This window comes from Felis catus, chromosome D1 (assembly GCF_018350175.1).
Source record: "Felis catus isolate Fca126 chromosome D1, F.catus_Fca126_mat1.0, whole genome shotgun sequence".
In the NCBI taxonomy this organism is placed as follows: Eukaryota; Metazoa; Chordata; class Mammalia; order Carnivora; family Felidae; genus Felis; species Felis catus.
The window spans coordinates 105,962,688-105,985,164 of record NC_058377.1 but is presented as its reverse complement, the minus strand read 5'-3'; the positions used below and the strand labels follow the sequence as shown (position 1 = coordinate 105,985,164).

Genomic DNA, 22,477 nt, shown 5'->3' with positions numbered 1-22,477 from the left:
TGAACACCCTCCAACATGCCCAATATGGACATTCTGGTCTTTGTCAACAGTGACTCCTAACCACACTGTTATTCTTTCAAAATAGATTTTATTAGTGGCACATGGAATTTTAAGTTAAGCAGTTTCTTTCCAGAGAGAAGACCTGACAAGACTAAAAAACTGTCACAGCAGAAATACCATTTCCAGTGTAAAGGGAGATTAACAGAAGTAGCCTCCACTGAGGAAATTACTGTTTTCCCTGTGCCGACCACGTTGTGCACACGCCCACCAGACAGTGCGAGGACGCAGGAGGCCCCCGTGCAGCCCCGCGGGCTGGGCGCCCCCGTCATGGCCGAGGCGGGGAGGTCCGGGGCCCCGTTACCCAGCACGAGGACCCGGAGGGCCTCCAGCAGGCGGAGGCTGGTGGCAAATGCCAGGTGGGCGGACTCCCGTGGGAGTCCCGGAGGGCCCTCAGGCTGGCAGGAGCTCCGCAGAGCCCCCCCCCCCTCCCCGAGACCCCTCACCTCCAGGGGGCACTTTTGAAGTGTCTGCAAACAGGTCTACATTAGTAAGTCAGAGGAGACCCGAACTTTCTTAGAAAACTCCGTTTATCCTCTTCCAGGTTCTTTCCCCTGACATTCTTCTGACTCAAAGTGAACTCCACAGCATTCTGCGGTTCTCTGGGACTTGGCCCACGAGCTCTGCTGCTTTTGTGTACTTTCAGATATGCCGCTGGGTCCTTTCCTTCCCGCCTCGCCCTTCACTGGGTCCCGCGGAGAGCTTGCAACCGTGGGAACTCCGGGAGCGTCCGTCTGGGCCCCCCCCCCCCGCTCTGCTGGGGGTCTCCCACTACCAGACAGCGGTCCCTGCGCGCAGGCGGCTGCTGTCACATCAGATGATGTCATTTCTTTCTAACCTAAGACGCTGGGGCTGATTCAGGAGAAAGACTCAGGACTTGGTCATGTGGACTAGTCTTACTTTGACCTTAATAGGGGGATTTCTCTGAGCACTTTCGGATCTGCCCCTCAACCAAACACTCAGATACTCATTGATCAAGGCGACAAAACAGTGACAGACTGCAGAATTTTCCATTTCTAGATCTAATTAATTAAGCTAAATCTCCACACCAGGAAGCTGGACTTTCCCTTCAGGACAGCACCTAGAATACAATCTTCACGGTCCTAGGGCAGGTCAGTGACATTGGTCTCATCAAGGTCAATTCCAGAGTGCAGCTGGCAGTCCTTGGCGGCCGCCCAGGGCATGGAGGCAGAGGTCCACTTCACTGCCCAGTCTCCTGCTTTGCTGACCAAGATGACGCCGCCTAAACCCTTCAGCTTTGACTTCATATAACCCAACGACATGTCGGCAGCCTCTTCCAGTGTCTTTCCTGAAAACAAGGAGAGGCTGTGAAACAACCTTTCAATAAAAAGAAATCTGATGGGAAAATCATTTATAGTATGAAAAACCAAAGTGAGTTAACAAAGATTCTGGGCAAATGATTTCTTTTTTCTTTTTTTTAAATGCTTATTTATCACCAGAGCGAGTGAGCGAGTGTGGGAGCGCATGTGCCTGTGCGAGTGGGAGAGGGGCAGAGACGGAGGGAGAGAGAGAATCCCAAGCAGGCTCCATGCTGTCAGCTCATGACCTGAGCCAAAATCAAGAGCTGGATGCTCAACCGACTGAGCCACCCAGGTGCCCCCAAACGATTTCTATGTGAATGCTTCTTAGAAGGGTCCTCACCGTAAAAGACCCTCTGTGCACTGAGGCAGAGCTTGACATCAGCCTAAGCAGACCTGCTTTTCTCCCACACCCAGGCTCAAAGTCTCTCTACTGCCCGAGATGCCCAACGCAGACAATATTCTAAATGCACTTCTTTCCAAATCCTAACAGAAGGTGGGAAGAAGTCAAAGTAGGTAACAGCCTGAAAGGAACATCTAAAGCAAATTAAAAAGGGTTTCATCTACTTTCCCTCCTATTTACGAAGACCTTCCGTTCACTTGTCTTCAGACAGTATGCATTTGTTCTATGTACCTTGTTCTACGTGGAAGAGAGTGAGTCTGGCCAGATTCACCTTCAGGATGCTCTCCCCGTGCCCCGTTGTTGAAATGGCACCAATGTCATTGTCAGCATAACCTCCAGATCCTGCCCCAAAAAAGTGACAAACTGAGCAGCAACAGTGAAGAAAGTCAAACACAGATCAAGTCTAAGGCTACGTAAATACTAAATCCCAAAGAGTGCCGAAGTGTGGACAAACATCAGTAGCTGTGACGCTTTAGTGTGAACAAAGCGCCAGGTGATGACCCTGAAACCAGGGGGATGAAGGGAGCCCCGGGAGGGAGGGCAGGCCTGACCCTTCATGGAACAGCTCCCTGAGGGCACGCGGGTAGTCTGCGCAGGGCGAGGCATATACAGCCACGCCTACCCCCGCCCCTCACCCCGCTTCCAGAATGAGGCCATGTGCTTCGGTGTCCGCGCAAACACTTCCACTCGTAGCAGCAGCGTGTGGCTTTCATGCCACTCAGATCCAGTAACTGCCCACTGAAATTCTCAGCTTTTTCTGTTTGTTAATTTGAGCCCAGGCCTGGGAAGAGGGCTCGTGTATGTAACCCTCTGGGACGAAGTCTGCAGATCCCGAAAACGGGGCTAGAGGGAAGAGGCCCTCGGGGGCTCATGGGGGACAACTGGAGCCTCCCCCGTCTCCCTCTCCAAGTCCTCCCCAAAGCCAGGTGGGTGACTGTGGATGGGAAGGGGCAGAGCCATCGGGGGGCCCACCTATGCATGGCGTGTCCCCAACCCGGCCGACCATTTTATTCACGATGCCCCCCGTCGAGGTCGCGTAGGCCACGTTTCCGTTGCGGTCCAAGGCCACGGCGCCCACGGTTCCTAGGTTTCTGCCAAAAATAGAGAGAGAAGTGACAGGCTGAGACGAGAAACACTCCCACAGGTAACAACGTAACTTAACAGCACTTACATTCCCACATTAGAGGTTAATGGCAAACGGGCCACACTTTGATCCCAATATTCCTGACTCACGGAAATGGCAAAGAAAGCCCATTTGCCTTTTATTCTGCAGGTCGGGTAGATTACTAGACACTCTTCTAGACCTCGGCTTCAAGAGCACATCTGATCCCAGCACCTCTGACCTCTAGCTGTGACTTACTTGCTAAGTTTTCTTCTCTGGGTCTCATTTTCCCCACCTATAAAATGGGGACAAAGCAACTGGGTGCTGCGGCACCAGGGTGGCTCAGTCGATTGAGCGTCTGACTCTTGATTTCGGCTCAGGTCATCATCCCAGGGTCATGGGATCGAGCCCCTCATCTGGCTCTGTGCTGAGCATGGAGCCTGCTTGGGATTCTCTCTCTCTCTCTCTCTCTCTCTCTCCCTCTGCCCTTCTCCCCTGCTCAGGATTCTCTCTCTCCCTCTGCCCTTCTCCCCTGCTCAGGATTCTCTCTCTCTCTCTGCCCTTCTCCCCTGCTCATGCGCATGCTCCCTCAAAACAAAAGGCGCATCTCAAACTTCAGTGTGCATAAAAACCCCTTGGATCCCCGGGCCCACCCCAGAGACCCCGAGTTGGTGGGTACAGGGCGGGACCGAAGACTCTGCATTTCTCACAACCTCCCAGGTGAGGCTGATGCTGCCCGTCAGACCCCACTTTGCCTCTTTCATGGCACTTGCTGCAAAGACGAGATAGGTTATTGTTTTCTCTAACGTTTTATTATACATTTTCAAGTAAAAAAGTGAGAAGAATATAATACAGTACAATCACAGCTCTATACCTGCCACCCAGGTTCTATAACGAACTGTACTTGAGGCACAAAGTGCCGGGCACAGCAGGGAGCTGAATCGACCACGTCCCTTCTCCTGTGCAGCTTGCGTTTGGGGGGCAGAGGGCAGCAGAGCAATACAAATTTGCTTTATGGAACGACAGTAAAAACTACCACGAGTCCAGAAGCATGGAGACACCTCGACACAGGGCCTCTCTGAAGGAGGTGAGGGCAAGCTGTGCCGATCGCTGGGGAGAACGCTCCTGAAGCAGGAACATGATTGCTAAACTCATGGAATCTGGAGGGCACTGTGGCTGGAGAGAATAAAGTGAGGGAGAGTGAGGAGGGACGGCCAGCACCCAGACCATGAAGGCTCTGATGGGCGGGGTGACCGTGCACCCCGGTTACTTATGACAGTCCTGATTTATGCCTTTTGTCCCTGCTTGTTTCACCTTCGCTCTCAAGATCAAGTTCCAATTTGAATACTAAATCACATGGTTCTCCTACGTAAAGGCCGTCGTCAGGGCTTTCACTCGGAGGCAGGGAGACACTGGAGCACTTGAGCCAAGGCTTCTCTCGTCACAAGAGGAGTTAAGCTTTAAAAATGCTATTCTTACCACGACGCACGTCCACCAGGGTGGCTAAAATGAGGAAGACTTGGTACCAGGTGTGGCCAGGACGTGCAGGGCTGGGATGCCCCGTCATTCCTGCTGCAAACGTAAACTGGTGCCCACACCCCTTTGGAAAACCATCTGGTGGAATCCACTGAAGCTGACTTAGCAACAACGCTCCAGCGTTTCTACAGTCATCCGGCAGAAATGTGGTGTTCACCAAAAGAGGACACCCAGATGTTCGCAGCAGGACTGTTCGTAGTAATGGAAAACGGAAAACGACACAAATGTCCAGCAGAGGTGGAGTAAATGAGTGGAGACACAGCCGTGAAACAGATGATGCCGGCGGGGGTGGGGGGGGCGGTAAGCTGCCGCTGCAAACAATTCAGGGATCAATCTGAGAAACCGGACGATGAAGAAAAGGAATGGCGACGCGCTGTTTCCTGATCTGGGGGCCGACTGCATGGGTGTGCCCACCCTGTGAAAACTCACTAGGGGTACATAAGATTTATGCATGTCTGGGGTGCCTGGTGGCTCAGTCGGTGAAGTGTCCGACTTCGGCTCAGGTCATGATCTCATAGTTCGTGGGTGTGAGCCCCGCGTCGGGCTCTCTGCTGTCAGCGCAGAGCCTGGAGCTTGCTTTGGATTCTGTGTCTCCCTCTCTCTCTGCCCCTCCCTGGCTCGTGCACTCTCTCTCTCAAAAAGAAAAAAAAAATTAAAAAATTTCATGAGTTATTAAAAAAGATTTATGCACCTCTGTATGTATGCCACATTTGTACACAAAGTCTCTCTTAACACGATTATTCTAGCCAATGTATGTTGGCAGAGGGAGACGAGACTGGAGCTAGAGACTGGTCAGGGGGTTTGAAGAGTCGGTGGCCTGGGTGAGGGTGGTGCTGTGGTGTGGAGAAGCAGGCTGGGCTGGAAACATTTTTTTTAACAGAGAAGACAGCCTTAACACTGAGGAGGAGGGACGCAACGGCAAGGAAGAAAAAATGATCACAGGACACAGGCACATTCACAGAAACGAATGAACCACAGACAAATGCCAAATGCTCAAACTTGTTACCAGTCCAGGAACAGCAAATTAAAGCAACAAGTTTAGGGCGCCTGGGTGGCTCAGTCGGTTGAGCATCCGACTTTGGCTCAGGTCATGATCTCACAGTTGGTGGGTTCGAGCCCCGCGTGGGGCTCTGTGCTGACAGCTCAGAGGCTGGAGCCTGCTTCAGGTTCTGTGTCTCCCTCTCTCTCTCACCTTCCCCTGCTTGTGCTCGGTCACTCACTCTCTCAAAAATGGATGAATAAACATTAAAAATATCTTACTAAATAAAAAAAAATTGAAGTGACAAGGTTACCCTTCTCATGTCAGAGGAAGAGAGGCAGTCCCGGTCTCAGCTGGTGGCGGACCCACGTTGAGGCAAGATTACAAATACAAATGGAGGCCCATACCCCATGTTTACTTCTGGGAAGTTGTAAATACGTTCTATTCTCTTAGAGCGATGCATAGGCTTTTAAAAATATTGTAAAGCTATGGCTCTTGTGTGGCTGAAAGTTGGCAAACTACCAGCGGTGACTTAATTTCATTATGATCGTGCCCATCTGGGTTCTCTGTTGATGGCTGGATGATGGGAAAAAGAGATGTGCGTGCACACACACACACACACACACACACACACACACACACACCCCGCCCCGGTAAGTGATTGCGTGTCTACTCCACAAGACTGGCTCCCCTGCTTTGCTTTCAGTTTGGGAAGCCGTTGCTCTTGCAGCTGTATGTCCGTACAACATTCTGTTCTGCTGACCGACTGCCAGATAAGACAGATCTTTTTGAGTCGGTGTAGTTCTTAGCAGGTTTTTAGGTAATTTTAATTTGGCGAAGCTTCACTCTGCTGAGGCAGTAGCAGCTGGAATGACCGACAAAATTCCTCAAGCAATCCTTGGATTTGGAAGCGCCTCCCGATCTGAGCACTGGCACGCTCACATGCTCGAGGGCAGCATGTGGTAAAATGCTGTAACAGAAGATTCTACTAAATACTTTAATCTGATCAAACAAATCGCAATCGCTTGCTGTAGTCGTTCCTGTCACCTTAAACAGGAATCTAGATCCACGCAGAGTATCTTCGGCGTATTACACAAAATCTTAAAGCACAAGTATGTTCTTTGACTGTATGCAAATCTCTCTTCAAATGATACTCTGATACGTAATAAACAGAAAAACAGCCTCTATGGGAGCTGGTCTGGGGGTTATTTGTACACGAATCTTCTCCTTCAAGTCACACAAGTATTTTTGCTTCCTTCTTTCGGTTTCCTCTTACTGGAATGTCATTTTTCTCGCTTACTTCACATCCAGTTTGATTTTGTTTCCCTAAACTTCACATGTTTTCAATCCTTTTAGACATAAAATAGCCAAAAAGATTTTTAAAGGTTTTATTAAGCTTATCAATAGAAATGAACAGTTCCTACTAAGTGACTATAGAGAGCACAAATTCAAAATTAATTTCACTGTCAAAGTCCATAATTTTCTTCTTGAGGATCTTGTGTGGTTTCACTGAACTCTTTTTATCAATGTGATTCTCGGATCGGACCCTCTCCTGTCCCACAACATTGATGCTATCGGCACAGGAGGGGCACACCTTCTAGAAAGAGATTTACACTGTGAGCCTACCTGTCACATGGAATACTTCTGGATTCTTGGCCAAACTTCACGGTATCTTTTATTTACTAACCATGTTAACTCCATTATCACAGGTTTGCTTTTGACAGTCTTTAAAAAAAATTTTTTTTTTTTAATGTTTATTTGTTCTTGAGAGAGAGAGAGAGAGAGAGAGAGAGAGACAGACAGACAGACAGAATGTGAGCAGGGGAGGGGCAGAGAGAGAGAGGGAGACACAGAATCCGAAGCAGGCTCCAGGCTCTGAGCCGTCAGCACAGAGCCCGACGTGGGGCTCGAACTCACGAACAGTAAGATCATGACCTGAGCAAAAGTCCAATGCTTAACTGACAGAGCCACCCTGGTGCCCCTTGACGGTCTTTTAAATTCACGACCAAGATGGAAAGTTTTCCACTTCTCTTAATCCAAAACACCTACTTCAAAAAGCAGGTATAAAGCCAATAAAATGTCCACTGACTTTGACTTGTTTTTCTTCGCTGGCTAGCATAGTGATACGTGTAATAAATGTTAGCTGTTCAAGAGGTCTTCTGACCATGGTACATTCTAGCTGAACAGAGTATTTTGTTAAAAAAAATTTATGTATTTGACTTCATCTCTTATTACCCATTAAATTAATCTGTCTGAGCTCAGAGCCTGGAGGCTGCTTTGGATTCTGTATCCCTCTCTCACTCTGCCCCTCCCTCGCTCATGCTCTGTCTCTCTCTCCCAAGAATACAAAAACAAAAAAACTAAAAAAAAAAAACCATAAAAAAAAATCTGTCTGAATGCTCTATCCTAGACAGTGACCATATTAGTTTCGTTATTTTTTGTCTTAATTACGTGTTCGGTGTTTTATCAACTTTTGAAATAATTTTTACCAAGCCCAGAAATTTTCTACTGGGTTCTGTCAACACTGTGCTGACAGAGCGCCATGCACAGCATCATCCGCCCTCGCTAAATACTGGACACGCGGTATTGCTCTTCCAAGAACCTCACATCCATGTTCCATGTCGTCTTTTCCTTTTTCTGCTCTCATCTATTGCCTGTTTCCTCCAATCCTAGTAACTGCGTCCTTTCGGTGTGTGAATCTTCATGACGAGCAATGACATCATCTTCCTTTAGTCCAGAATGTGACACTGCTGGGATTTCATCTGAACTACTCAAATTGAGGATGTAGCAAGAATACTATGCTCGTTAATTTTCACTGTCTTGATGGGTAATTAAATCTTCAATGAACCAAGAAGCTGGAATGTCCTGCTTATGAACTTTCAGTGGATTGTCCTGGAAGGAGGCCGCTTACTTTACTGTTTTGTTTTTTAAAATGCACACGGAGTGTGTCCTGGAAGATTGTTTTCCTTTTTTTTCCTTTCAGCTTTTTGTTTTCCTTTGTGAGTTCCACTTTTGTATTCTTTTTCGTATCAAAATCTTGACTTAACACGCATTTTCAATTGTCTAGGGATTAAAAAAGATGTGATTGTCTTGAAAGTGTACAAAATTAGGATGTATTTTCATCAAACATGAAGAGCAAATAAAACTGAATCAATATAAATGAACTGCAGATACACTTTCAAGTGTATCTTGAAATATGCCAAATTATCTGTTTATAGTAAATATCAATATTAAAGTCAGACATGAATTACCCTTAGCAAATACAAGATTTTGAAACAAAACTACTTAAACGTTGAAAATGTTAACATATTACAAAAATAAAACCATTCCGAATTCTAACATTCAGCGTCCATTCAGCTGCCAACATAAAGAGCTGGTTCCTCACGCAGGTTCTGTCCAGACCCTCACTGTCCAATGCGGCAGGTGCGAGCTACCTGTGCCCCTGGCCTCTGGAAGCGTGGGCAGCCCCCAGGGAGATGGGCCGCAGGCGTAACATATGGGGCAGGTTTTGAAGATTTAGTATGAAAGAAGAATGTAAAATATCTCAAATAATTTCTTATATTGATTACATGCTGATATGGTACTTTGGATATACTGGGTTAAACGATATTAAGTTCACCTGTTTCTTTTTAGGATTTTCAATGTGGCTACAAATGTAGCCCTTGTCTTTCTACTGGACCGTGCTGGTCTAGGCCTACATACCCGCGAATTTAAGAGTCACGGCAATCAGTCCTCATGTGCGAGTCTCACAGACACTGTACTAATTCATGAATCATGAATCCCGCCAGAACCACAGCATAAAACATGTAAGGAGGCAGGAAACTGAATATCTGGCACTATTGGGAAACAATACTTTGTTGCTTAAGAATTTATTTGACAAGTTATTAATTTGTCTTTTTCTCTTACCTAAGTCCTTCTGCTGCTCCATTCTTCCCCCACTCCGAAGCAGTGTCCATTTCTGGTATCAGCAGTGGCACAGTCCACAAATCTTTAGATTTAGGTGCTCTTTGGTTCCAAGACACAGAGCAAGATGCAGAGAAGCATTTCCCTGGGGGCTGAATGGTGTTAATCACAAGAGTGGATGATGAGGGTTATGGGTCATGCAGGCCACTGCTGAGTGACAGAGGCGCCCCAGGTGACTGTAATAAGCCAACTGTTTTGTGTATTTGTGACATGGGGGTCCTCTGAAGTGTAGATCCTGGGGCAGGGTCTCTCTTGCTTATATCCAGGGGCGATGATGGCTGGTGGAGAGGTGTGCTATTGAAGAATTTTTGGAAAGCAATGTGGCAACATGTATTAAAACACCCACGAACCATCAATAAAGCAACCCCATTCCTGTGACTCCAGCTTACAGGTACGTACAACCACACACTTGGTTATCAACAGCTACCAATATATGGCCAATTGTGCAAAATAGATTCTTAAGCTGGGGACACATCAGGATTACCTGGACACTTTTTCCTAACACACCTGCCTGGCCTCTTCACTTCTGACCTCTTAGGTTAGATTCTTTGCGGAGGTGGGCCAGACGTGCGTACTGTGAAAAAGCTCCCTAGGCGATATTAAAGTACACCGCTGGTTAAAAATGATAAATCTTAAAGAGTATGCAGGGTTAATAGATTATATCCCATTATAAACTGCCAGGCCATATTCAAATTTTACTTTTCAAATGTTGCTTTGAATAAGGGGGCTTTTATTTGGGATTTTGAAATCTAATATAGAAAACCGTAATTCAGAACATATGACTAATTGAAACTTGTAAGAGCTGTCCTGATTTCTCTGTACTAGGACAGAGTGTTTAAGTAACTTCAGAGGATAGATCACAGAGAGCCTGCCTGGTCTGCTTTCAATAACAGACTGATCAAGAAGCATCCAGTAGTTAACACATTAACACAAGGCGCTCTTCCATTCAGTCATCTTGGAGAAGGAAGTCTCGGCCTAATTTGAGTGGTTATTCACAGAAGTAATAAATGAGGTCAAGTTTAAGAGAAGAGCAGTGTTTCCACTCTGTACTATGAATTATTTTGTACAAACACTGAAACTACCAAGTGATTCTTGACTTATTTAAGAACTGTAGGTAATCAGAGATTTGTCAACCTTCCACAGTCGAGTAACTCCCCAGACTGTGAGCCGCAGATACACTTACTTTTCACAGTCTGGCTTTGGAGCACCTTTCTCATGCTTCTCTTTCTCTAGGCGTTTTATGTTTCTCTCTGTCACCAGCTGCTCTTTAGGAACTGTGGGAATCCCCATGGCTGTCGCAAATTTTGCTGCACCTTGGTCAGTCAGAAAGCAATGAGTTGTCTTCAGCCAGAAAGAAATGGGAAACGGTTAGATTTCTGAAACAGTTAAAATCTTCTTAACTGCTTCAATTGCATGGCTATAATTAGTTCTCTCTGGGTATAAAACCTCAAAAGTGCAAATTCCACTGGCTTGCTTCTCCAAATGCTGAGCAGCCTGGCGCTCTCGAGATTTTGTATTTTCAAAAAAACCCCCAAATGATGGAATATTACTAGGATCTTAAGTTTAGAGAACAGAATTCATTTTTATTTAACACACGCTGTTTGTTTTTGAAGTTTTTAAAAAAATGTTTATTTATTTTTGAGACAATGTGAGAGACAGAGTGCAAGCAATGAAAGGGCAGACAGAGGGAGACACAGAATCTGAAGCAGGCTCCAGGCTCTGAGCTGTCAGCACAGAGCCTGACGCGGGGCTTGAACTCACGGACTGTGAGATCATGACCTGAGCCAAAGTCGGACGCTTAACTGACTGAGCCACCCAGGCGCCCCAATTTAACACATGCTATTAAACAAGGTCTGTTCCGTTTGTATGTGTTAAGTCATATGCATTGAGAGAAAACTGAAGAAAATACAGGAAGACAACATGAAAACAGTAATTACTCTCAAGGGATTACTAGTCAAACTACACTGTCAACAGAGTTGGAGTCTTGGCTTATTTGACAAATTTAAATAGATTGCTTCTGTTCTTTTATATGACTTTAGGAGAACAGTGCTTGCAAGCATTTCCCTAGAGCAGGAAATTTTAGTCACTGAAGTACTAAAGTACTTAAAAAGTCCTATTTAGTCACTGAAGTATGGTGGTAGCAATTTCTTGCAAAAAAGCATGCTTTAGTCACATACCTTTTCCATAACAAGCCGTGCAAGTTTAATGGGATTTGCTATGCCCTGGACTGCAGAGACAGCTCCTGCAGACAGGTCTTTTCCATTCATGATACTAGCATCCATTTCCACATCACCATTTACATTCAAGACAGATCCACAACCTAAAACCAAAGAGAAGTTGAAAAGCAATAATCAAGAACTTAGAAATGACTCCCAGGTTTCTTCTACGCTGCTGACTTTATTTTTTATTTTTTAAAATGTTTTATTTTTGAGAGAGAGAGAGAGCACAAACGGGGAAGGGGCAGAGGGAGAAGGGGACAGAGGATCCAAAGTGGGCTCTGTGCTGACAGCAACAAGCCTGACACGTGGCTTGAACTTATGAACCATGAGATCATGACCTGAGCCGAAGTCGGATGCTCAACCGACTGAGCCACCCAGGCGTCCCTAAGCTGCCAACTTCAATTCATCTTCTACTTGCTGCCAGAGAAGCATGTTTGAAAACACAAATCTGGTTTGGTGCCCCATTACCTACAAAATAAAAAGGATGAAACCCTGATCTGGTCTCTGATCTCCTTTGCTGGTTTTATCTCCCCTCCTTGGCTACATTTTACTGAAACACTAGGTTTCCCTGAAAGTATCGTTAAGTTCTCACTACTCTGGGCTCTTGTGCATGCTCTTCTCCTTACCACCAGCATGCTTTCTCCAACTTTTTTTTGCCTAGATGATGCCTATGAGTCTAGCTATGCTTAACCTCTTGTGCCTGTTTCCTCATCTGTAAAATGGGATAAGAACAAAGCTCAAGAATATTTAAAGGATTATAAAACTATCCAGTACCTAAAAGGTAAAATTTACAATGTCTGGTATCCAATAAGAAATTTCCAGGCACACAGGGAAATAAGAAAATACGACTCATAATAGGGAGGAAAAAGAACCCACTTAATAGTAATGGATCATAAATGACATAAATAACAGAATTAGCAGACAAAGATGTTAATAAAACAGTTGTTATAACTATATTCTATATGTACCAGGACATGGAGGAAAACATAAAAAGGACCCCATCTCATTCTAGAGATGAAGAAAAAAGTCTGAAGTGGAAAATACACTGGATGGGATTAGAACAAAGTAAAACACAACAGCAGAAAATAGTAATGACTATGAAGAGATAGCAATAGAAACTATCCAAAATGAAAAAGAAGAAAGGATAAAAACCCACCAGAGGATCACTGAGCTTGGGGACAATTTCAAGCAACCCACTCTATGTATATAATTGGAGTCTCTAAAAGGAGAGGGGAGACAGAGGGACAACAAAATATTTAAGAAAAAAAATATATACAAAAATATCAAATTTGATTAATACTATAAATTCACAGATCTGAGAAGCTCAATAAACTCCAAGCAAAAGAAACATGAAGAAAACTACATGCAGGCACATTATGATCAAACATCTTGGTCTAATCAGATAAAAAATCTTTAAAAAAAATTTTTTTTTCATGTTTACTTATTTTTGAGAAAGAGAAAGAGAGAAACAGAGCATCAGCAGGGGAGGGGCAGAGAGAGAGGGGGAGACACAGAATCTGAAGCAGGCTCCAGGCTCTGAGCTGTCAGCACAGAGCCTGACATGGGGCTTGAACTCACAAACGGCAAGACCATGACCTGAGCCAAGGTTGGACACTTAACCAACTGAGCCACCCAAGAGCCCGGAGACAGAAAATCTTAGCAGTAGATAGAGCGAGACACGTTAGGAAGTGAGAAAAAGATGAGAATGAGAATACATTTCTTGTCAGAAATGATGCAAACCAGAAGACAGTGGAGCAACATCTTTAAAGTCCTGAAATTAAAAACAACAACCCCCCCCCCCAAAAAAAACCTGTCAAGTTGGAATTTAATACCTAGTGAAAGTATCTTTCAAAAACTGAAAACAAAGACTTTTTCAGATACACAACAGCTGAAAGAATTCACCCGTAGAAGATGTGCAATACAGGAAATGTTGAAGTCTTTCAGGAAAAAGGAAAAGGACAGTGGACAACAGTCATGATCCACACCAAGGAATGAAAAGCACTGGAAATGGCTAGTATGTGGATAAGCAGAAATACTTTTCCCCTTTATTTAACAATATCTTTAAAATATAACCATTTAAAGGAAAAATAATAACAACGTATTAGGCAATTTATAACATACACAGAAGTAAAATACATGACAATAATGGCACGAAGGCTAGCAGAGGGAAAACAAGTATGCTGTTATAAGGTTCTTACATTATGCGTGAAGTATGATATTACTTGAAGGCAAACTGTGACAAATGAGTGATGTATAGTATAAACTCTAAAATACCCTTAAAAAACTGTCTAGCTACTAGGCCAACAAAAGAAGACAGAATCATAAACAACACTCAATTGTCCCAAAAGATGACAGAAGAGGAAAAAAAGGAACAATGAATGGATTGGACAAATAAAAAACAAATAACAAGATGACAGATTTATACCTGATCGTATCAATAATCACATTAAATGTAAATGGTGTAAACACCCTGATAAAAAGAAGAGATGGTAAAATTGCATAAAAAGGTAAGATACAACTATGTCCTCCTGAAAAAAATCCACTTTAAATATAAAGATACAAATAGGTTAAAAGTAAAAGAACAGAAAAAGCTATGCAATGCTAAAATGAATTAAATGAAAGTGTGAGCAGCTAGATTAGTATCAGGCAAAGTAGACTTTAGGACAAGGAATGTTAAATAATAATGATATTACATAGTGATGAAGGGATCAGTTCACACAGAAGACAGCAGTCTGTGTATCTAACAACAATTTCTAAGCATATGAAGCAAAACTGATGAAGTCAAAGGAGAAGAGAAATCGCGAAATCCACAATTACAATTAAAGACCTCCTCATTCCTCTCTCGAGAATCAACAGAAATAGAAAATCAAGGTGTAGAAGATCCAAATAACATTATCAACCAACCTGACCTACTGAAATTTATATAGCTTTCAATAAACAATAGCAGAGTACATATTCTTATAAATGCAAATGGAATATTTACCAAGACAGACCATATTCTGGGCCAAAAACCAAACCTTATGAAGTTCAAAAGAATGTACATCACACAAAATATGTCCTTTGTCACATAATTAAAATAAAAATGAGAAGGATATTTGGAAAATCCACAAATACATTGAAATTATCACACTTGTAAATAAACCATGCTTCAACGAGGAAGTCACAAGGGAAATTATAACATGTTTTGAACAGAATGAAAATGAAGAGACGTGAAAACTTGTAGGATGCAATCAAAGCAGGACTTACAGGAAAATTTAAAGCATTAAGTGCTTGTATTAGAAAAGACTGGTCTCAAGTTATGATCTAAAGAGAACAGTAAATTATTTCCAAAGTAAGCTGAAGAAAGGAAATAAGAGATAAATCATTTAAATTCCGAAGAGAAAAAGAATGAGAGAAAAAACAATTCAAAATCTGCAAACCCTCCTAAAACCACAAGCTACTGTTCTTTGAAAAAGAAACAAAACAAAAGAAAAACTTGATAAACTCTACCTAAACTGACCAAGAAGAAAAACAGAAATTCAAATAATCAAGAATGAAAGAGAGGACCTCTCTACAAACCTTACAGACGTTAAAAAATAAAGACATATTGCAAATAACTCTTAAGCCTATAAATTCAACATCTTATTCAAAATAGCAATATTCCTTGAAAAACATAAAAAGCTCAAAGAAGAAACATAACTTGAATAGTCCCACACCTGATGAAGAAATTGATTTCTTAGCAAAAAACTTTCCATTAAAGCAAAACAAAAAGCCAAAAGAAATTCCAGGCCCAGATGGCTTCACTAGCAAATTCTACCAAACTTTTACAAAGAAATAATACTGATTTTATACAAACTCTTCAAGCAAAACAGAAGAGGAGGGGTACTTTCCAATTCATCATTTGAAGCCAACATTACCCTCCTATCAAAGCCAGATGGATGTTAGAAGAAAATAAAACCACAGATCACTATGTTTCTTGAACATAGATGCAAAATCCTTAAGAAAACACTATCAAATCTAATCAAGCAATAAATAAAAAAGATAACACATAATGACAGAGGGGTGTTAACCCTAGGGATGCAAGCCTGGTTCAAAATTCGAAAACCAATCAATCGATATCCACCATATCAACAGACAAAAGAAAAACCATATGGTCATTTCAATAATGCAGAAAGAGGATGTGATAAGCTTCAACATTCATACCTGATAGAAAGTCTTGGGAAACTAAGAATAAGGAAACCTCCCCAACCTGATAAAGGGAATCCATAAAATCCTACAACCAACGTTCTATTTAATGGTGAAAGACTTTCCCCTTAAAATTGGGACTAGCACAGGATGTTTGCTCTCACCACTCCTATTCAACCTAATATTGGATGGTCTAGTCAGAGGAATATGCGAGGAAAAGAAATAAAAGTCATAAAGCCTGTAAAAGAAGAAACAAAACGGTCTCTATTTGCAGATGACATTTACTATAAAGCAATGGTAATCAAGAAAGTGTGGTATTGGTGAAGAACAAATAGATCAATGGGCCAGAACAGAGAGCCCAGAAACAGACCCACATACATATATGGTAAAATGATCTGTGACAAAGGAGTTGTGACATCGTGATTTATAACAAACACATGTTTTGGTCTTTGCCCATGGTTCCCGGCTCTCAGCTCCCAAAACCCTTGGAATTTCCTAGGGGTTGAGTGCAATGGGAGGATCTTTTATTACGACTTTTGGTCTTTCGTCCTCAGTTCCATAAAGCACTTCAGTGTCACAAAGGTGAAATGGATATCTTGTCGCATGACAAGCTGCTTTCACCCATAACTCAGTTTATGTTAATGAGGTGACTTTTGGAAACCCTCTAAAGATGGGGGGGGGGCTGGCTGCCAAGGGAACCAACCATAGCTGGAGGGTTAGAACTTTCAGTCCAGTCCCCGATTTCCAGGGAGGGGAGAAAGCCTAGAGGTTGAATCAGTCACCAGTGGCCAAGAACTTAATTAACCATGTCTGTGTAATGGAGCTGGCATGAAAACCCAAAAGGATATGGTCTGAACAGTTTCCGGGTTAGAACCAGAATGCTTCCATGTGCCACTGTGCCAGGCCCCAAACTCCAAGGAGACAGAAGTTCCTTTGCTGGGCACCTGTCTCTGTACCCCTTCATCTCGCTTTTGCTTTGTATCTTTTGTAACAAACTGGTGATCTAATGAGTAAACTGGTTTCTTGAGTTCTCTGAGCCTCTCTGGCAACTGATTGAACCCAAGGAGGGGGTCGTGGGAACCTCTGATTTATGGCGAGTAGGTCAGAAGCACAAGGAACAACCTGAATTTAAGGTGGCGTCTGAAGTGGAGCACAGTCTGGTGGGACTGAGCCCTTGACCTGTGGAATCTGATGCTGTGTCTAGGTAGATAGTGTCAGAAATGAGCTGAATTGTGGGATACCCAGCTGGTGTAGGAAAAGTGCTTGGTGTGGGAAAACTCATACGCACTGGAATTGGGTTCAGAGTCTTCGGACAAAGGCAATCCAATGCAGCAAAAAAGATAAGTCTTTGAACAATAGTGCTGGGCACTCATATGCAAAAAAGCCGAATCTAGACATAGACCTTACACCCTTCACGAAAACCACTCAAAATGGGTCACAGATCTAAATGTAAAATGCAGAACTATAAAACTCCTAGAAGATAACACAGGAGAAGGTTTAGATGACCTTGGGTTTGGCTTTTTAGATACCACACCAAAATCACCATCCATGAAAGAAAGAAATTAAGCTGGACTTCATTAACACAAAAAATTTCTGCCGTATGAAGGACACTATCAAGAGAATGAGAAGACAAGCCATAGACTGGGAAAAAGTATTTGTAAAAGGCACATCTCATAAAGGCCTGTTATCCAAAATACACAAAGAACTCTTAAAACTCAATAGTAAGAAAACAAACACCCTGATTAAAAAATCAGGCAAGGATCTTAACAGACACCTCACCAAAGAAAATCTACAGATGGCAAGTATGAAAAAAACTCAACTGTGTTTTCATATATTAGCAACACATACTGCTAACCGTAATCTTAAAAAGTAGCATTTACAGGGGCACCTGGGTGGTTCAGCCAGTTGAGCAGGTGAGCGGCCAACCGACTGTTGATTTTGGCTCAGGTCATGATCTCATAGTTCATGAGATCTGCATGGGGCTCTGCACTGACAGCACTGACCCTGCCTGAGATTCTCTCTCACCCTCTACCCCTTTCCCCCACTAGAATGTTCTCTCTCTCTCTCTTAAAAAAAAAAAAAGCATTTACAGTAACACCAAAATACATGGAAGAAGTATAAATCTAACAAAGCATCTGTAAGATATGCATGCTAAAAACTACATAACACTGATGAAAGAAATAAAAGATTTACTTTTTTTATTTTTTAAATGTTTAATTTACTTTGAGAGACAGCATGAAAGTGTGGGGCAGGGGGGCAGAGAAAGAGGGAGAGAGAATCCCAAGGAGCGTTCTCACTCTCAGCATGGAGCCTGCCTCGGGGCTTGATCTCACGAAGTGTTAGATCATGACCTGACCTGAAATCAAGAGTCAGAGGCTTAACTGATTGAACCACTCAGGCGCCACAGAAATCAAAGATTTAAATAAATGGAAGTTTATACTGTGGTTTGGAAGTATTGGATTGAAAGGCTCAGTCTTGTTAAGATGTCAGTTTGTCCTAAACTGATCTATAGAGTCAACACAGTCCTACCGAAAATCCTAGCAAGATTTTTTTTTTTTTTTTGGTAAAAACTTGACAAGGTGATTCTCAAATTTGTGGGAAAGACAAAGGGACTAGAATAGTCAAAACAATCTCTCTCTCTCTCTCTCTCTCTCTCTCACACACACACACACACACACACACACACACACACACACGACTCTTACTACCTGATTTTAAGACTTAATATAAAACTATAGTAATCAAGACAGTGTCGTATTGGTGAAAGGCTACACATACAGACCAAGGGAACAGAACCACCAATAGACCCATACATATAAAGTCAACTGATTTTGACAAGGGAGGAAGGGCAATTCTATGGAGAAAGGTTGATTTTTCAACAACTGGTACTGGAACAATCATGCAGAAACAACCTTGACATATAACTCATACCTTATGCCAAAAAATTATTAAAATTGGATCTGAGGCCTAAATATAAAACCTAAAACTATAGAATTTCTAGAAGACACGTAAGAGAAAACATTTGTGACCCTGGGTTACGCAGATATTTCTTAAGGTATGACACAAAAAGCACAATCCATTAAAAAATGGGACTCCTCCAGGGGCGCCTAGGTGGCTCAACTGGTTGAGTGTCCAACTTTGGCTCAAGTCACGATCTTGGGGTTTGTGGGTTCGAGCCCTGCATCGGGCTCTGCGCTGACAGCTCAGAGTCTGGAGTCTGCTTCGGATTCTGTGTCTCCCTCTCTCTCTGCCCCTCCCTTGCTCACGCTCTCTCTCAAAAATAAATAAACATTAAAAAAAAATTATTAAAAAAATGGGATTCCTACAAAATAAGAAACTTCTGTTCTTTGAAAGACACTGCTAAGAGAAAGAAAAGACGAGCCACAGACTGGAAGAAAATATCTGCAAATCACGTATCTAATAAAATACCAGCATCTAGACTATATAAAGAACTCTTAAAACTCAATAATAATAAAAAACACAATAGAGAAGTTGACAAAATACTTGAAAAGATGTTAAAATAAACATCATTTGCCAGAAATTACCACCAGAACGAGGTCCCACCACACCTCTACGACAATGGCTAAAACAAAAAATACTGACAATACCAAGTGCTTGTGGGGATGTGGAGTCATTAGAGCCTTCATACGCTGCTGGTGGGAATGGAAGTAGGAGTCACTCTGGAAAACAGTTTGGCAGTTTCAAATAGTTAAATATATACTTGCCACATGACCAACTTCAATATTAACCCAAGAGACACAAAAACTTACATTCACACAAAAACCTGTATGTAATTGTTTATAGCGATTTGTAATGGCCCCAAATCGACCATGTCCTTCAGCTGGTGAATGACTGACACTGTGGTATATCCATACAATGGAATACTACTCAACAGTAAAAACAGATGGACTATTCGTACTTGTGTCAACGCGGATGGCCCTCCAACGCATGATGCTAAATGAAGAATCCAGACTCAAAAAGCTACATGTTGTCAGACTCAAAAGGCCATGTATTGCATGATTCTACTCTCTTTTCCCTTAATGTGCTGCAGAGCAGACACCTGGGACAGTAGAAGCAAGTCACTTAGAATGGCAGGCTCTGGTACAGGGCAAAGAGATGAGAACTAGCCACTCCAATTCTGAATTCATACTTCCCAGTTCATGCAGATGACTGATCCTGGTAGTTTAGAGAGGGTGGGAGACCAGAAGACCTGTTCCAAATCAAAGTCCTTTGTGAATAAGTGGGTGTTCTGTCAGCCAGAGGGCCCTGACTGCTAACTGTATGTAATTTAACAAGCCTCCCTCTGAAACAGCAAGCCACTCCTCCTGCTGGCAAGGAGTAGCATCTGGTGAATTCTGGCTCAACCAACAGAGCCATAACGATGCACTTATGCCTCATTCTATGGTAGGCAGACTTCAGAAATTTTGTGTAAGTGTTCAAGAGCGCAGAAGCAAGGGGATGAACAAGACTCAGGAAGTATTTGATGACTAACTGGTTCAGATTTCCTGAAATTCTTTTCTCTGACAGATGTTGGGCAGGTGGGTATCATCCCCCAAAGTATTTTAATCCCTAGATTTCAGGTTCTCTATTTTACTTTAAAAAAAAAATTTTTTTTTCAACGTTTATTTATTTTTGGGACAGAGAGAGATAGAGCATGAACGGGGGAGGGGCAGAGAGAGAGGGAGACACAGAATCGGAAAGAGGCTCCAGGCTCTGAGCCATCAGCCCAGAGCCCGACGCGGGGCTCGAACTCACGGACCGCGAGATCGTGACCTGGCTGAAGTCGGACGCTTAACCGACTGCGCCACCCAGGCGCCCCTCTATTTTACTTTCATGTATGTATATATGTTTATTTATTTTTGAGAGAGAGAGAGTCAGAGTATGAGCGGGAGAGAGGCAGAGAGAGAGGCAGACACAGAATCTGAAGCAGGCTCCAGGCTCTGAGTTGTCAGCACAGAGCCCGATGCGGCACTGGAACCCACAAACCTGGAGACCACGACCTCAGTGAAGTTGGACGCTCAACTGACTGAGCCACCCAGGCAACCCTGAATCTAAAAAATTCTTAAAGCAACTTGGTCAACTTAAAATATGAAGTTATACTGAAAAGCTTCTTAGATTGACACTTTAGATTCGATGTATTTAGGGGGGAGAAGATTAACTTGATTTGGCATCATTTACTAACCGCAGTGCAAGTTTACCTGCGTTGAACTCAGGATCATCTTCCAGGACGGTCACAGCTCCTTCCACAGCATCAACTGCGCTCCCTCCGTCCTTCAGGATTTTGTAACCCTCGGTAGCAGCTCTGATGATGCCCTGACGCACCCGCTCTTTCCTGTCCTTAGAGATATTACTGGCTCCGCCACCGTGGACCACGAGGACGGGATTCATGTCGACAGATCCTAGGGATCAGGAAAATGAAAGTGTCATTTTCAATAGGCCCAAGAAAACTACCCTGGATGTAATCTCCTGGGGGAGATTCCACTGGAGACTATGTCCAGTTTCTACCCCTGGAAGGGAAGCAAGGTTTACAGCCTCAAGCAATTTCCTGCACGGAGAGAATGGGCGATGGGGGCGGGAGACAGAGACAACTTGCTTTGAACTTTACACAAAAAGTCCAGAGTGCTCCATGGTCTCCCTCCCCCTTCCCCTCCAACCCGCACCTCCAACACCTTCAGGCTTTGGGCCAGGGCTTTGGGACCCCCCTCCCACCGGCTGCCATCTGGCCTCAGGAGAACCCCAGCCCGTGACCTGTGCCAGGGCCTAGCCTCCAGGGCCAGAGCTCCAGCCCTACCAATGGGCTCTTTCCGGTCTCGGTTTCCCCTGGGATAGTCCCTTTTCCAGGACTGTGAGTCCTGCATATCTGCAGATAGGCACCACACTGTGGGCCATGTAGGGATAGCCCGGGACACAGGTGGGGCCTCTGGGAAAGACACCGGGCTGTCAGGGTCCAACCAGTTTCAAAGCAAAGTTACTAGAGCAGCCAAATCTTGCTGGATATCAGAAGCCATCTTGGGACTGTTAGAGCTTAGGACTGGGAGACTGCTGGCAGCCATGATCGCCAGACAGGCCTCAAAGAAAAAGGGTCTGAGGGCAACCACAATTCCAACCTCCTCATCACTACTGCAGCGGGAGGAAACGCTGGCCTCAGGATAATTCCTGGTGGGGTAAGACAGGCCCTATCTAACAGGTCTGGAGGGCTGCGGACCTCGGGCAGGTGCGCTGGTGTGAACTGCGCATGCCCTTGCCAGCGAAACTGAGCATCCAGGCTCCCCGGGGTTGTCCCTGGTCCAGGCCGTGTAGGGACAAACTGGGCTACAGGCACGGACTTCTAGGGGATACACCACGTTGCTGAAGCCCAGTCCTCCCAGCCCCCCCAAAAAGAGATGTGCCACATCTCACTGGAATCCCTTAGCCTTGACATTCCCGTGTAGTGCCAACTCGTCGGTCCCACCCGCCACGTCCCAGACCCCGGCACCGCGCAGGGGGCTTTCCCGGTCTCCGGCAGGGCCGTCGACTTACCGAGGACACCGCGGGCGGCGGACGCAGGGGCTTCAGGCTGGGCCGAGCCGCCCGGCCGGCCTCCGAACCTGCGCGGCCCACCGCCTCCGCGAGCCCTTCCGGGAGACCGCTGGGTTAGCAACCGCTCCGCCACAACGGCCCCGCGCTTGCGCACGAGGGCGGGGCCGGCGCGCCGCGCAATTACCGTAAAGCCCCGACCCGGGGCCGCCGCGCAAG

The 22,477-nt window shown here is 44.3% G+C and overlaps 1 protein-coding gene across 1 annotated transcript; it reads right to left on the bottom strand.

Annotated features, from left to right (window-relative positions):
* Nucleotides 1–68: 68 nt before the first annotated feature.
* On the bottom strand, nucleotides 69–22,402 carry ASRGL1 (asparaginase and isoaspartyl peptidase 1). The gene is made up of 7 exons (XM_011286962.4): nucleotides 22,262–22,402; nucleotides 20,941–21,141; nucleotides 11,537–11,679; nucleotides 10,543–10,700; nucleotides 2,752–2,870; nucleotides 2,011–2,121; nucleotides 69–1,366 (listed from the first exon to the last, which is right to left on the bottom strand). The coding sequence occupies exons 2-7, from the start codon at nucleotides 21,128–21,130 to the stop codon at nucleotides 1,161–1,163; spliced, it is 927 nt and encodes a 308-aa protein (XP_011285264.1). The 5' UTR covers nucleotides 21,131–21,141; nucleotides 22,262–22,402; the 3' UTR covers nucleotides 69–1,160.
* Nucleotides 22,403–22,477: the final 75 nt, after the last annotated feature.